The 12,864-nt window shown below is 44.3% G+C and overlaps 1 protein-coding gene across 1 annotated transcript in view; it reads left to right on the top strand.

Annotated features, from left to right (window-relative positions):
- Positions 1 to 4,708: 4,708 nt before the first annotated feature.
- The window catches only part of B2M (beta-2-microglobulin), a 39,784-nt gene continuing 31,628 nt past the window's right edge, over positions 4,709 to 12,864 (top strand). Inside the window, exon 1 of the mRNA XM_033945509.1 lies at positions 4,709 to 4,859. Within this exon, the coding sequence (XP_033801400.1) occupies positions 4,802 to 4,859 (58 nt within the window). The 5' untranslated portion in view covers positions 4,709 to 4,801. The remainder of the gene's footprint in view (positions 4,860 to 12,864) is intronic.

Raw genomic sequence — 12,864 nt, 5'->3', positions numbered from 1 at the left:
GATATTTGTTGGCAGTATGTCCAGGTTTTGGAAGGCCTCGATCTTGGGGCTATGTGTAGAGGACTTCTGTGCATGTGCAGATGACATCACACGCATGCGCATATGAGCGTGATATCATCACATTGACGTCCATGCATGAGCAGAGGCCCTCTAGACGCAGCCTGGAACTCTGGGAAGGAAACACGAGGTTCGTGTGAGGGCGTGGCTGGGTATGGAACAGGGCAGGCCCAGGAGCGAAGCAGTGCAGGGCCAAATGTCTTCTTGTTTTAAAGAGGAAATCTGGTAACCCTACTCAAGCCCACTTAAAATTGGGTGTCTGTCTCCTCCTCTGACTAGCAGACATTCTTATCCTTCTTTGTACAATTATTTTCAACTTCCTGTGTTGGAAAGAATAAAAAAGCTGAAAATGCACCTTTTGGCTTACCTTGATGCCCAGTTCCCTCAGTTTTGGTGCATTCTGTAGTTTGTAGAAGACAGAAGCAGATCATATGAAGAAAAGTGATTTTTAATGCTCCCAGGGGATAGTGCCTGGGATAATTTTTTCAGCCCTGGTGAAAGCTGTTATGTAACACCAATTGGTTGTGTACCCTGATGCAACCTTGTTGCCAAAACGCAGTCATGTCAGATGCTATTGCCTTGGAGCATTAAAAACCACTTTTCTTCATATCGTCTTCTTATCTTCTGTTCTATGGAATCTAGTAAACCAGCTTCCTTGTGTTTCCTTACTGCTATGTAATTTGTATATATGTTTGGACGGACTGAGACATCTGTGTTTTACTTGTATACAATTAAAGAAAAACCCGGATCTCTCAATCCGTCCTCCTTTTCCTAGAGTCAGATGGTAACCCTAAGCTGCTGCTTTTGATAGTACCCTAAAACAGAGGTTCTCAACATATGGTATGCGTACCCAGGGGGTATGCGCACCATTGTCAGGAGGTAAGCGACGCCGGTGCTGTATGACTCCCAACTTCCTTCTGCCATTGCATATCTCCCGCTTTCTCATCCTCTTTTCTTAGCCTCCCTCCCCCTGTACTTTTAACTTCCACACACAGCAGCCACTAGTGTTAGTTTAGCCGGCAAGTCCATCAGTCAGCCTCAGGCCTTTGCTAGGCCGGACCGCCTCCGATGAAAGAGGAAGTTGCATCATCGGAGGCGGCTGGCCTAGCAAAGGCCTGAGGCTGACTGATGGAATTGCCGGCTAAACTAACACTAGTGGCTGCTGTGTGTGGAAGTTAAAAGTACAGGGGGAGGGAGGAACCATGGTTAAACTAACGCTAGCGGCAGCTGTGTGGGGAAGTTAAAAACATACAGTGAGCTGCTGCTAGGGAGAGAAGAGGTACTGCTTAACAAGGAGAAGAGGTACTGCTGGTCATAGGGAACAGAGAAAAGGTACTGCTGGACATGGGGAGAGGGAGACGTGCTGCTGGACAAGGGGAGGAAAAGGAAAAATGCTGCACGCTGAAGGGGAGGGTGAGATAGTGCATGTGGAGAGAGCATATAAGTTGTGAGTAGGATTGGGGGGAGGGAAGGAAGGAAGGAAAATTGTTGCAGGATGAGTGAAAGTGATGAGAGAGGGAGAAATGGACATGGTGGGAGGAGATGGAGAGAACATATGAGTGGGGTTGGGAAGATATGTACTGGGAGGGATATCACACTTTAGGGAAGAGGCAAAGAGAAAGAGAGAAAGCGTGAAGATCACACTTGAGGGAAGGGGCGATGAGAAAGAGAGAAAGCATGCAGAAGGCAGAAAGTTTTGGACTCATAGAGAGAGAGGGAGAGATGGATGGAGAGGACAGAAAAGAGGGAAGGAGAAATGTCACACTCAGGGGGAGAGGGCAGAGAGTAAAAAGTTGGACTCATGGAGGGAGAGAGAAAGATGTTGGTTGGGGAGGGAATGAGGGCTGGAGGAGAGGAAGCTTGCAAGAGGCAGAGAGAATGACATGTTGGACCAATGGAAAGGAGGGAGAAATATTGGATGTGGCAAACTCTTTATAGTTTATAAAACTTTCCTTTAACAGTTAAAAGGAAAGATGTATAAACTATAAAGAGTTTTACCTCATGCAAAATTGTCATTTCTTTAATAAGACATTAACTATTTTTTCTGCGGCCCTCCAAGTACTCTATTTTTTCTGCAGCCCTCACATTTAAAGTTTAATATTTTTTCTTTCTCAAAATTGGCACATTTCAATCACTATATTGAAAATAAAATAATTTTCCCTACCTTTGTTGTCTGGTGACTTTATTTTTCTGTGCTTTCAACTATGTTTCCAGGGCCTTCTTGTCCTTTGACTGTTTTTCTCTCCGTCTTCACTTTCTGCCTTGCATCCATCTTTGGCATTAACTTAATGTTCAATTTTTCTGCTTTCTTTTCAAAATCTACGTTTCCATGTCTTACCTTCCCTTCCTATCTCTCTCTTCTTCCATCCTATTTCCATGGTCTGGTATCTCTTTCCTTCCTTTCTCTCCCTCTATCCTTCCTTCCTTTCCCCTGGTCTGGCATCTATCTCCTTCCCTTCCCCCATGCCCTGGCATCTCTCCCTCTCCCTCCATGATCTGATATCTCCTTTCCTTCCCTCCCTCCCATGAACTTGGCTTCTTATCTTGTTCCTCTCCTCTCCCTTCTCCTTCCTTCCCTCTCTTTCCCCAGTTGGGTGCAGCAGCAACAGAAGCAGCATTTCCCTTCCCCCTTTCCTGTGCAGGAGAGGCATTTCTCTTCCCCTTTCCTTCTCCCTTTCCCTGTACAGCAGCAGCAGCAGCATTTCCCTGTGGTCCCCCTTTCCTATGTAGCAGAAGCATTTCTCTTTCCCCTTCCTTTCCATTCTCTTCCTTGTGGAGCAGCAGCGTGTCTGGCTGGCTCGTTCCGTTCAAAGCCGCAGGTGGCGGCTCCTTGCGAGATCCGCGCCTACGTCTGAAGCCTCTCTGATGTTGTGACATCAGAGAGGCTTCCGATGCAGAAGTGGATAGCGCGAGGAGCCGCCAACCCGCGGCTTTGAACAGAACGAGCCGGCCAGAGATGCTGCTGCTCCAAAAGGAAGGGAAAGGGGAAGAGAAATGCTGTTGATCGTGTCCAGACCGCGGGCCGCAAATAAAACCTGAAGAGCCACATGCGGCCCATAGGCCATGTGTTTGAGACCGCTGGATTAGATGATTTTCTGAAGGAAAAGGGGATTGAAGGGTATAGATAGAGAATTACTGTACAGGTCCTGGACCTGATGGGCCGCCGCGTGAGTGGACTGCAGGGCGCGATGGACCTCTGGTCTGACCCAGCAGAGGCATTTCTTATGTTCTTATGTTTAAGATTATATTGTATGTATATGAAAAATAAATGGAAGAAATTGCATTACAATTACAGTGGTACCTCGGTTTACGAGTGCACCGGTTTGCAAATGTTTTGCAAGATGAGCAAAACATTTGCAAAATTGGTGCCTTGGAAACCGAGCATGGCTCGATTTAGGAGCGCCCCCCCCCCCCCCCGCGATCCAGCACCCTCCCCCCGCGATCCGGCACCCTCCCCCCGTGATCCGGCACCCCCAGCCGCGATTGGGCAACCCCCCCTCCCCCCGCCGCTTCTTACAGTCATCTGGGCACCAGCACCAGCATGTCCTATGCTTGGTGCCGGTACCCGAAAATCATCCTCCTCCTTTGCTGGGCCTTCAGCATGCGCAGATGCTCAAGGCCCAGCAGAGGAGGAGGACGATCTTTGGGCACTGGCACCAAGCACAGGACATGCCGGTGGGGGGGTGCCGGATCGCGTCGGGGGGGGGGAGGTGCCGGATCACGGGAGGAGGGTGCCGGATTGCGGGGGAGGTTGCCTGATTGAAGGGGGGGCCTTCGGGGGGAGCAATGCAGGTCTTGTGGGGGGGGGGGGGGGGAACGTATCAAAGCAAGTTTCCATTATTTCCTATGGGGAAACTCGCTTTGATAAACAAGCATTTTGGATTATGAGCATGCTCCTGGAACGGATTATGCTCGTAATCCAAGGTACCACTGTAGTACTATTATTATGGGGATGGGGTCTCTGGGGCTGAGCTTGGGTGAGGGTATGCGGTTGATATTTGTTAGACTTGAAGAAGTTGAGAAACTCTGCCCTAAAACACGAAATATTGCACCACGTATTCTTTAAACAAATGTCCAGATTTTTTTTTTTAACACAGAATCTCCTTAAAAATTAGTTAGCGATGTCACGTACATCACAGATTGCACCTTTAAGGTTTTGTTTACAATTACCATTTGAGGATAGTGTAAAAAATTTCAATTGATAGGAAGATATCTATCATACAGAATCCAGAGTGGACGTAACAAAAGTGAAGATATTATTTTTAACTGATATTTGGTCTCTTTTTGGCCAATCAAGCATCAGGCTTTCTTCCTCCTCCAACAGTCAAATATCTTAATTTAGATTCTCCCAAATTACAAAGTTTACAGAGCCAATGCAAGCAACCCAATTTTAAATTGACTGCGGTATATAAAACCGAGACCTCACTGCTACAAACAATTTGGATTCATTGGGTTTGTTTGTGTTGTTTATGATGTAGTTTGAAACCGAAAGTAAAACCATAGGAAATCCCCTTGCTTTGCCAACCTTCAAGAGTTAAGTCTGCCCGGACACTACTGACGCTACCCTATTTGGGCTTAGTCATTGGTCGGTCGTTGACCGCATTATGCTGATTTCGGGACTTCTTTCGAGACATTGGTGCTACTTTTGTGGGTAGGAGTGCAGGGATTGGCTGAGCTGTGAGACTTATATAATGTTGCAGAGCAGCGCTTAAACAGAATTGTAGGGGGAAGCCTATTTGCAAGAATGTATAAGGTTTTGGTGGTCTTCTTCTGCGTCATCGGTAGCCTTCAAGCGGAGATCAGTAAGAAAACAGATTACTTAAAGTGCTAAAGGACCATGCGAATTTTCTCTTAAGCGTTTTTCTTTTCCTGTTCTTTTTTTTTTTTTTTTTTCTAAAGTTCTAAAAAGTAATTATATTTCAGAGAGCCTGTTGCCTAGTTTTATTTCCTGGTAAATGTACGGTATATACGCCGGTATTCTGATTATTTATACGCATTCTTGGTGTATAATGTGTCTCATTTTGGATATCTCATGATGATTTGCTGTCGCCCTTATTTGTTTATTTTTATTTTTTTTTACCCCCTATGGAGTGAGGTAAAGGATGGATCCCGAGGAACAAAATAGAACCTGTCTGCTCTTAAACTAGTACTCGAAAACTCCGGGAGATTTGAAGGATCTACGAGATCCGTCTTCTACCCCTGTCACTTTAGTCGTATGATGGTAATGGTGTAGATATTTATTTTGAGCAGTTAATGGTGAATACTTAGAAATCGTAAATCTAGCGTATATTTTATGGATGACTTCCTAGACATTTTCGAGGGTTAAAAACAGTATTTTACACACACTAATTCATTGCCTTTTATATACATGTATGTCGTGAGGTATGTCTGTCTTATAAATTATTCAATTCAAACAAAAACCACCAGTTAAGCCGTGTTAACTTGCCAAAAACTCCACTTTCTCATATAAATTACAGATAAAAGCTGGATAAGGGAAGAAGCTACAAGGTGCAAGCACACACCAGGGCTATGAGTGAGAGCTAGAACTAAATCTTGGCTCCCTCCTCCCCCATGCTTCAATCATCAGCCATGCTACATGGTTTTTCTGACTGATGATTGAAGCATGTGGAGGGGAGCCAAGATTTAGTTCTAGCTCTCACTCATAGCCCTGGTGTGTGCTTGCACCTTGTGGCTTCTGAAGCTTCTTCCCTTATCCAGCTTTTATCTGTAATTTATATGAGAAAGTGGAGTTTTTGGCAAGTTAACACAGCTTAACTGGTGGTTTTTGTTTGCGTTGGATGTTTTATTCTACCTCAGTTCCTCTATTGTTGAAGGCTCTCTTATAAATTACACACACAGCTGCTTAAAGTCCCAGATTTTAACTGGGAGCAGGGATAAATATACAGGGTACTTTCCAGTTGGGTAACTTAGGGCTAGATTCACTAAGGGCATGGATCGGATCCAATCCGTGAGGGATCCGATCCGTGTCCGGGGGGCTGATTCATGAATTGCCCTCATGCAAATGAGCATGATTGGAATCATGCCCCCAACCGACGCATGCGAAGACCATCTTAGATGGTCTGTGCATGCATCGAAGAGCAACAACCTTGTTTTTGTAACTTTTACCTAGCCCAGTGAGCCCGTGGTTTTAAACCACGGGCTTGCACTGTGGGGGAAGGCCAGGGCAGCGCTTGGGGCAGAGAGCAGGAGAGTCGGGGGCAGAGCAGGGCAGCAGGAGAAAAAGGCAGAGAGTCAGAGCAGGAGAGGAGATTCGGGGCAGAGCAGGGCGGTAGGAGAAAATCGCAACAGAGTTAGGGCAGAGAGACCTGGAAAGTCGGGGTAGACAGCAGGCAGAGAACAGGAGATGGCAATCAGAAAGCAGTGAACGACTGGTCCCCAGCAGTTGCTTGTTTGTGATCGGCCAGCCCAGGTTTTTTGTTAATGAATCGCTGCCTGCCATCATTTGAATGCCGTTCCTCCTCATTTGCATGCGTGGATCGGCATCAGATTGGGGTTGATCAGCCACAAAAGGGAATCGGGTGCAAAGGGGTCGGAAAACGATTGATACATGATCGGTTTGCTTAGTGAATCTAGCCCTTAGTGGGGGGAAAGTAGAGGTTTGCTTTCGCTTTTAAAATGTGTGGCACTCCTGCTATATACAAACTAGGTAGCATGTTAGGAAATTGTTTTCTTTGTTGCTTCAGGAGCAACAATGTATACAAAATGTTCAGTCAGTGCTGGATTGTGGTATTGCTCACCTGTGATCCATTATCTTGCCCCCTCTCTCAAGTTCTCTCTCCCCCTCCCCCGCTGGACCAGGTGAGGCATTGGCCCAGGGCATTATATTAAAAGATGCCAAAATTCCAGTTTGGCATCTTTCCCTTCAAATGTTTGAAGGCAGACGGACTGAGAGTGTGGCACCCTTTATCACCAGTGTGGGTCAGGGCCTTATCTGATCCATAGGTTGATTCCGCAGAATTATCTGAAGTAGAGTTTGAGGCGGTAATGACCAGTATTTATCACTGTGCAAAATAACTAGACTCTCTTATTATGATGGGGTTTTGCTAGCTCTTTCTGTCTTTTTAATCACATAAAGTGCTCCTTTCTCCTCTTACTGTTGGCTCATTTGGAACTAGTGCTAGAATACTGGTGCCATGAGGCTTTATTCAGAGCTAACTTGGGATTTCTGCACTGTTAAAGACACATTACTGTGTCGGGTCTGATCATTATAGTGATGGGGTTCTTGAATTGATGGTATCTTTTAATCTAGCCACTGTGAAGATTACAGTGATGGCTAGAACTATTGCTCCCCCAAATCATGCTTAGGGAGCTATGAATGCTATTTCTGTTGCATCCCTAGCTGACAGAAGGTGCAGAAGCCCTAACTTGGGAGCATGTAACACTGCCACCAAGCTCCTAGAACAGCCCAATTTTTAACCTGGTGGTTCTTGTTTATTTGGCTTACATGCCTAGCTAAAGCTGAGGTAGAGGTTTCTACTGCGGCCTGGTGAGGTAAACGCTCTGACCTTGCAGCAGGGCTGCGGAGTCTGTACATAAAACCTTCATCTTCAACTTCTTTATTTATGGTATCAATTTCTTTATTTATACTATATATATATATGCAAGATGTGACTTTTTGGAATTTTGTTTTAATTTATGTTTATTGTTTTTGGTCAGCTATTATGGATTTGTGTTATGTGGGGTCTAGGATAATTCACTGTAGCCATTTCAGCACTGATGAATTTTCCTACACTTGGCTGTCAACTTGGCAGTGAATCTTCCTACACTTGGCTGTCAACTTGGCAGTGTAGCCTGACCTCATTTGGGGGTGATGCTCCCCATGCCCCCTTACTCTTCCCCGCTGCTTGAGCACCCCCTTCCCACTGCCGCTGCATACCTTTTAAAAAGTTCACCGGCGTGAGCAGCATCTTCCATTTCTCGAAGCAGTCTCACGAATTGCTGTGGGAATTTGCAGCAGCCATTTTTTCAGGGAGACTGCAGGGGCAGGATCGTAAGAGGATCGCTTCTGCCCTGACTCGCCCCGCTGGACCACCAGGGGAAGTCCTACGCTTCTTCTCTGAAGGAGGGAGGGGGCGCGTGTTGCTTCTACAGGAGGGAGGGAGGGAGCCAGCATTGATCCTACAGCAGGGAGGGAGGGAAGGGACACTTGATTCTACAACAGGCTGATAGCTGGGACAGAACCTGACACCTCGCCTCACTCCTGGCTTGGCTGACCACACCACTGGACCACCAGAATTTTAAGGTGGACCTGAATATAAACCGAGACCCCCATTTTTTGGGGCCATTTCTTTTACTCCCAAATCTCTGTTTTATATTTATATTTGAGTATACAGTATATGGTAATATAGCTTACTTCTCAGGATATTTCCAAGGTTTCTGCTGTTTAAAATCGGATATTCTTTGATCGTCCAGGATTATGGAATGAATGGAAACCACGTTTTCTGGACTTGTCACTTGAGTTGGTTTCCCAGAACGTTCTTAGACTTTGGTGCTCTAATGTCCTGTTTTAAACACAGCAACCGAGTTCTTGACTGTGGAGTAGGAAGGGCTGTTATCCTCTAATGTAACTGACACATTGTAAATTAATTTGGCCAAATTTCCTTTTAGGAAAAGATTTTTCATTACCACGCAGCACTCTTGCAGTGAAATTTTGGTTGTTTTGCATAATTTTCATTTCAGATCTGCCAAAAAAGTAAATCGAGCTACAATTATGAAATTTAGGTTAGACACATGAAAAAATAAACTTTGATGTGATGAAAAATATAGTCTAAAAGTACTGGTATGTGAAATAGGAAAAGCTAAAGACTTATCAGCACCTTGTCGTATAGCTATTGAATGATGGTTTGGTTTTTTTTTTTCACCTGATATTATCCCCTACCCCATGTTTTACTTGATCATTGCAGGGCCATAGACCTAATTTGTCTGCCCCCTTCAGATTAGCATTAATTAACTTTTCTACTTACTCTCTCTCCCACACATATAGGAGCGCACATTCTATTACTCTTTCACTGCTCCTCCCAAGCCTATCGTTACCATCTCAAACTTCCTGCTTGGTCAGCTGTAGCTTGTACCCACTGTACAAAGGTTTGAAAGTTAATTTTATTATATCACCCTGTTGCATCTGTTCTGGTCTCTTGTTTCTTGTTTCATTTTTACATGGTATCTCTAGCTTGTCCTTATTTTATCTTTTTCAAAATTTCCTCGCCTTTCTAATTTTTTTAGTTATTCTCATTTTATTCTCTTGGTGTTTCCTATAGGTTTTTTTATTCTGTTACATTTCTTTTGCTCATACTAAAGGTTCAATGTATTCCCTTTATTTCTTTTTGTGTTTTTCTTTATCCTACCTTTCTCTCCGCCTGCACTCTCACACAACCCTTTGCTCTACTTTTCCCCACTTTTCATATTTCCGTTATCCTCCACTACTACTCCTCTTCATTTCTGCATCTTCCCACTCTGTTCCCTCTTTCCTCTCTCCTACCCCTATCTTATCAGCATTCCCTTCCTCTCTCCCCTTCCTCCTGGCACACTCTTCTCTTTTTCTCTCCCTCTTGGCTTGTTACATTTCTTCCTCTTCCTTCCCAGTGTGTTTTTCTCTCACTCCCAGCCATCCATCATCTTGGGTAAATGCATGGAAGAGATAGATGGAGATGCTGGACTTGGTACCCTAACTCCTTCCCTGTCTTAGCTCCTTCATCTACCTGGGCTGCTGCAGTGACACAGACGACACTATAATGTACACAGTAGAGCCTTCAAACCCACACATAATTGAAGGTTCTGCCAGTGACCCACCAGACTGTAACAGGATTCATATGTCAGAGGTGAGACAGGATGCCAAGCATAGGTTTTAAGGCTTTGCTGCAAATGTTATTTCTTTTAGCAGTAATTATGTTGCAGCAACCTGGTTTATATGAAAGAGCAAAAGCAGGGAGGGACTTTAAGTGAAGATGTTAGTCTAGGGCATGGGTCTCAAAGTCCCTCTTTGAGGGCCGCAATCCAATCAGGTTTTCAGGATTTCCCCAATGAATATGCATGAGATCTATGTGCATGCATTGCTTTCAATGCATATTCATTGGGGAAATCCTGAAAACCCGACTGGATTGCGGCCCTCAAGGAGGGACTTTGAGATCCCTGGTCTAGGGGGTGATAGGGAGTGAGGGGAGGGGAAAAGAGGAGTCAGTGTCATGGTGGGTGCAGTGGGATGGAGGTTTCTGTTCAGATGCTTATTTCCTGATATCCTTGGAGGCAGGGAATTCCATCCCCCCTAAAAAAAAAAGAACCAACAACAACAAAATCTAATGATCATTGCCAGGCCTCCTTCCAGAAACTTGGAAATATGGGCCCTGAATCTAGCTGTCCTGATTTATCTATTTGCTGGGTGCAATTGGTGTTCCCTTTACAGCTTTCTCAGCTGCTCAAGCGAGCAGAAATGCTGACTCTAGGAGTTAAACTGAGAACCTTTTACACTAGTGGTGAGCACAGAAATGGGAGGGGGGAGAGTATTACTGCAGGAATGGGAGGGGATGGGGACTAAATTATGTCCCTGTGCATACCTTAACATTGCAGCCTTGGAATCTCCATGCTTGCCCCCCAATTCCCTGCCTACCTTTAAATTCAGTCTTTGGCCCTTCAGGCCAGTGGCAGATGAATAGAAAGGCGGCCTGCACCAGCTCACCTCTTCTGATGCATTTTCCTGTTTCAGAAGGAGCAGGTCAAGTCAGAGGGAAAGGTGAGGTGCAGGTCCCAGGCAGCCTTTCTGTACAGCTGCCTTCAGGGTCAAAGACTAAATTTAAAGGATGATGGCGGTAGGGAGGTGGAAAGCAGCCACATTGGTTCGGAGTGAGTTGATGCCAGACTGGCTGGGCTGGTGTGGGTGGAAAAGCAGACACATTGAGGAAAATTCTGTAAAGGACACCTAAAGTTGGGCGTCCACAATGTGGATGTCCAGCAACTTAGGCATCCAAATAAATTGGATAATAAGCCAAATAAGCAATAATTGAAAGTTAGACATCCAAAGGCTGTGCATGATTCACAAAATGGGCGTCCACAATTTTGTGGACATCCATCGGAAAAAGCTGCACCTAACAAGATAGGCATGGGCTTGGCTTTGATGTAATGCCTATTTACAGAATCGCATGCTGCTCAGCGTCCTAATGTGTCTACATTCTCGCCTAAAATGTAGGTGTTGCAAAAGCAGGTCTACTTTTGGACATGATTTGGGCACGAGTTAGGTGGATGTGACTTAGACTTCACTTAGGCGTGCTGGAGGCATCCACATATAAGTGAATGGGGCTTCTATTTTTTTGGGGTAAAGAGGACTCCAGTTTGATATTAAGGTCAAAAGATGTTTAATAATGCATTACTTAAACAAAGCACATGAAAAATATATATATATATATTGCAAACTCAACCTATTTTTGGAGGTAGAGGACTCCTCTTTGATAATAGAAAAAGATGTTTAATAATTCATTACTTAAGCAAAACACATGATATATAAAATATATTTCCAAAAGGTTAAGAAAATAAAAAGAAACCCTACTCACAATGGCTGTAGCTCAGAGCAAATGGACATGTCTGATGCACAATCTTGACAACATTGTGACATCAATATACACCTAGATGGCAAAATGTCATTAAAAAATAATATGTGAACCTCAGCACTATCTAATAATGTTTTTGGGTGAAGGTTCAAACTAATATAGATGCTAAACAATTCAGCTGAGAGAAATTATCTCACAGCATTACCACCTTTCCTCCACATATATAGTTTAGTTTTCTTTAGTTTACTGTTCCTCAGCGGGCCACCACACACTCAAGCATTCTCATAGGGCATGGCTTTATGCTCCCACTCCTCATTGGAACTAGTGTATTTTTTTATATATATAAATATATGCACACTTCTAGCGTATACTATGTGGTTAAATTCAATATACTAAAAGTACTTAGCTTTTAGCAAGACGCTGTGCAGGGGAATATGTGTGAGTACACCGACATGTTTCGCCCATAAAAATTATTGGGCTTTATCAAGGTTCCCACTCCCTATAAAATATAAAAACAGAGAGTTAAGTTTCCTTAATCCACCGTCCCAACTACTTACAATCATATCGCTAAGTGTACTATCAATAAACCTTAATTTCATTTTCTTACCTCTCACTAACATTCAGCTACCATAGCGTCAAAACGAAATGGCAGCCCGACTCTAAATCATGTGATTTATAGACTCCTTCCCCTAGCGTCAACCGTCCAATGATAATGGGCCGCGACGTCGGGGGCTGGAGTACAGCCTTTATTGTGATAATTAAAGATACATTGAGCGTATGGGCTAAATAGAGTGTATGGGCTAGATAGAGGACAAATCCCAGGACCATTCATCTATATTAACGTGGCCCACTCCAATTCATTGTTAAGTCCATAAGGGACCACTGAATTTAGTCTGTAAATCCACCTCTGTTCAAGCACATTGAGCCTCTGCTCCCAGTCTCCTTTCTGCTCACTTATTTCAATATGATCGATAATTCTCCATTTTAATTGGTTAACTTCATGATCTCTATCAATACAATGTTGGACTATCGGGGCTTGTAAGGCTAAGGTATTAATCCGCGATTTATGTTCATTGAGGCGGACATTGATCGCTCTCTTAGTGCGCCCCACATAAACTAAGTTACAGGGGCACACTATTATATAAACTACCCTAGAGGTCTTACAGTTGGTGTTGATCCTGGCCCTCACTATGTACCCCGATTGGGGGTCAATCCATTGGGGCCCTTCCAAAGTAGAATTGCACCACTG

This window comes from Geotrypetes seraphini, chromosome 5 (assembly GCF_902459505.1).
Source record: "Geotrypetes seraphini chromosome 5, aGeoSer1.1, whole genome shotgun sequence".
In the NCBI taxonomy this organism is placed as follows: Eukaryota; Metazoa; Chordata; class Amphibia; order Gymnophiona; family Dermophiidae; genus Geotrypetes; species Geotrypetes seraphini.
The sequence above is the reverse complement of the archived record's forward strand: the minus strand, read 5'-3'. Positions and strand labels throughout refer to the sequence as shown.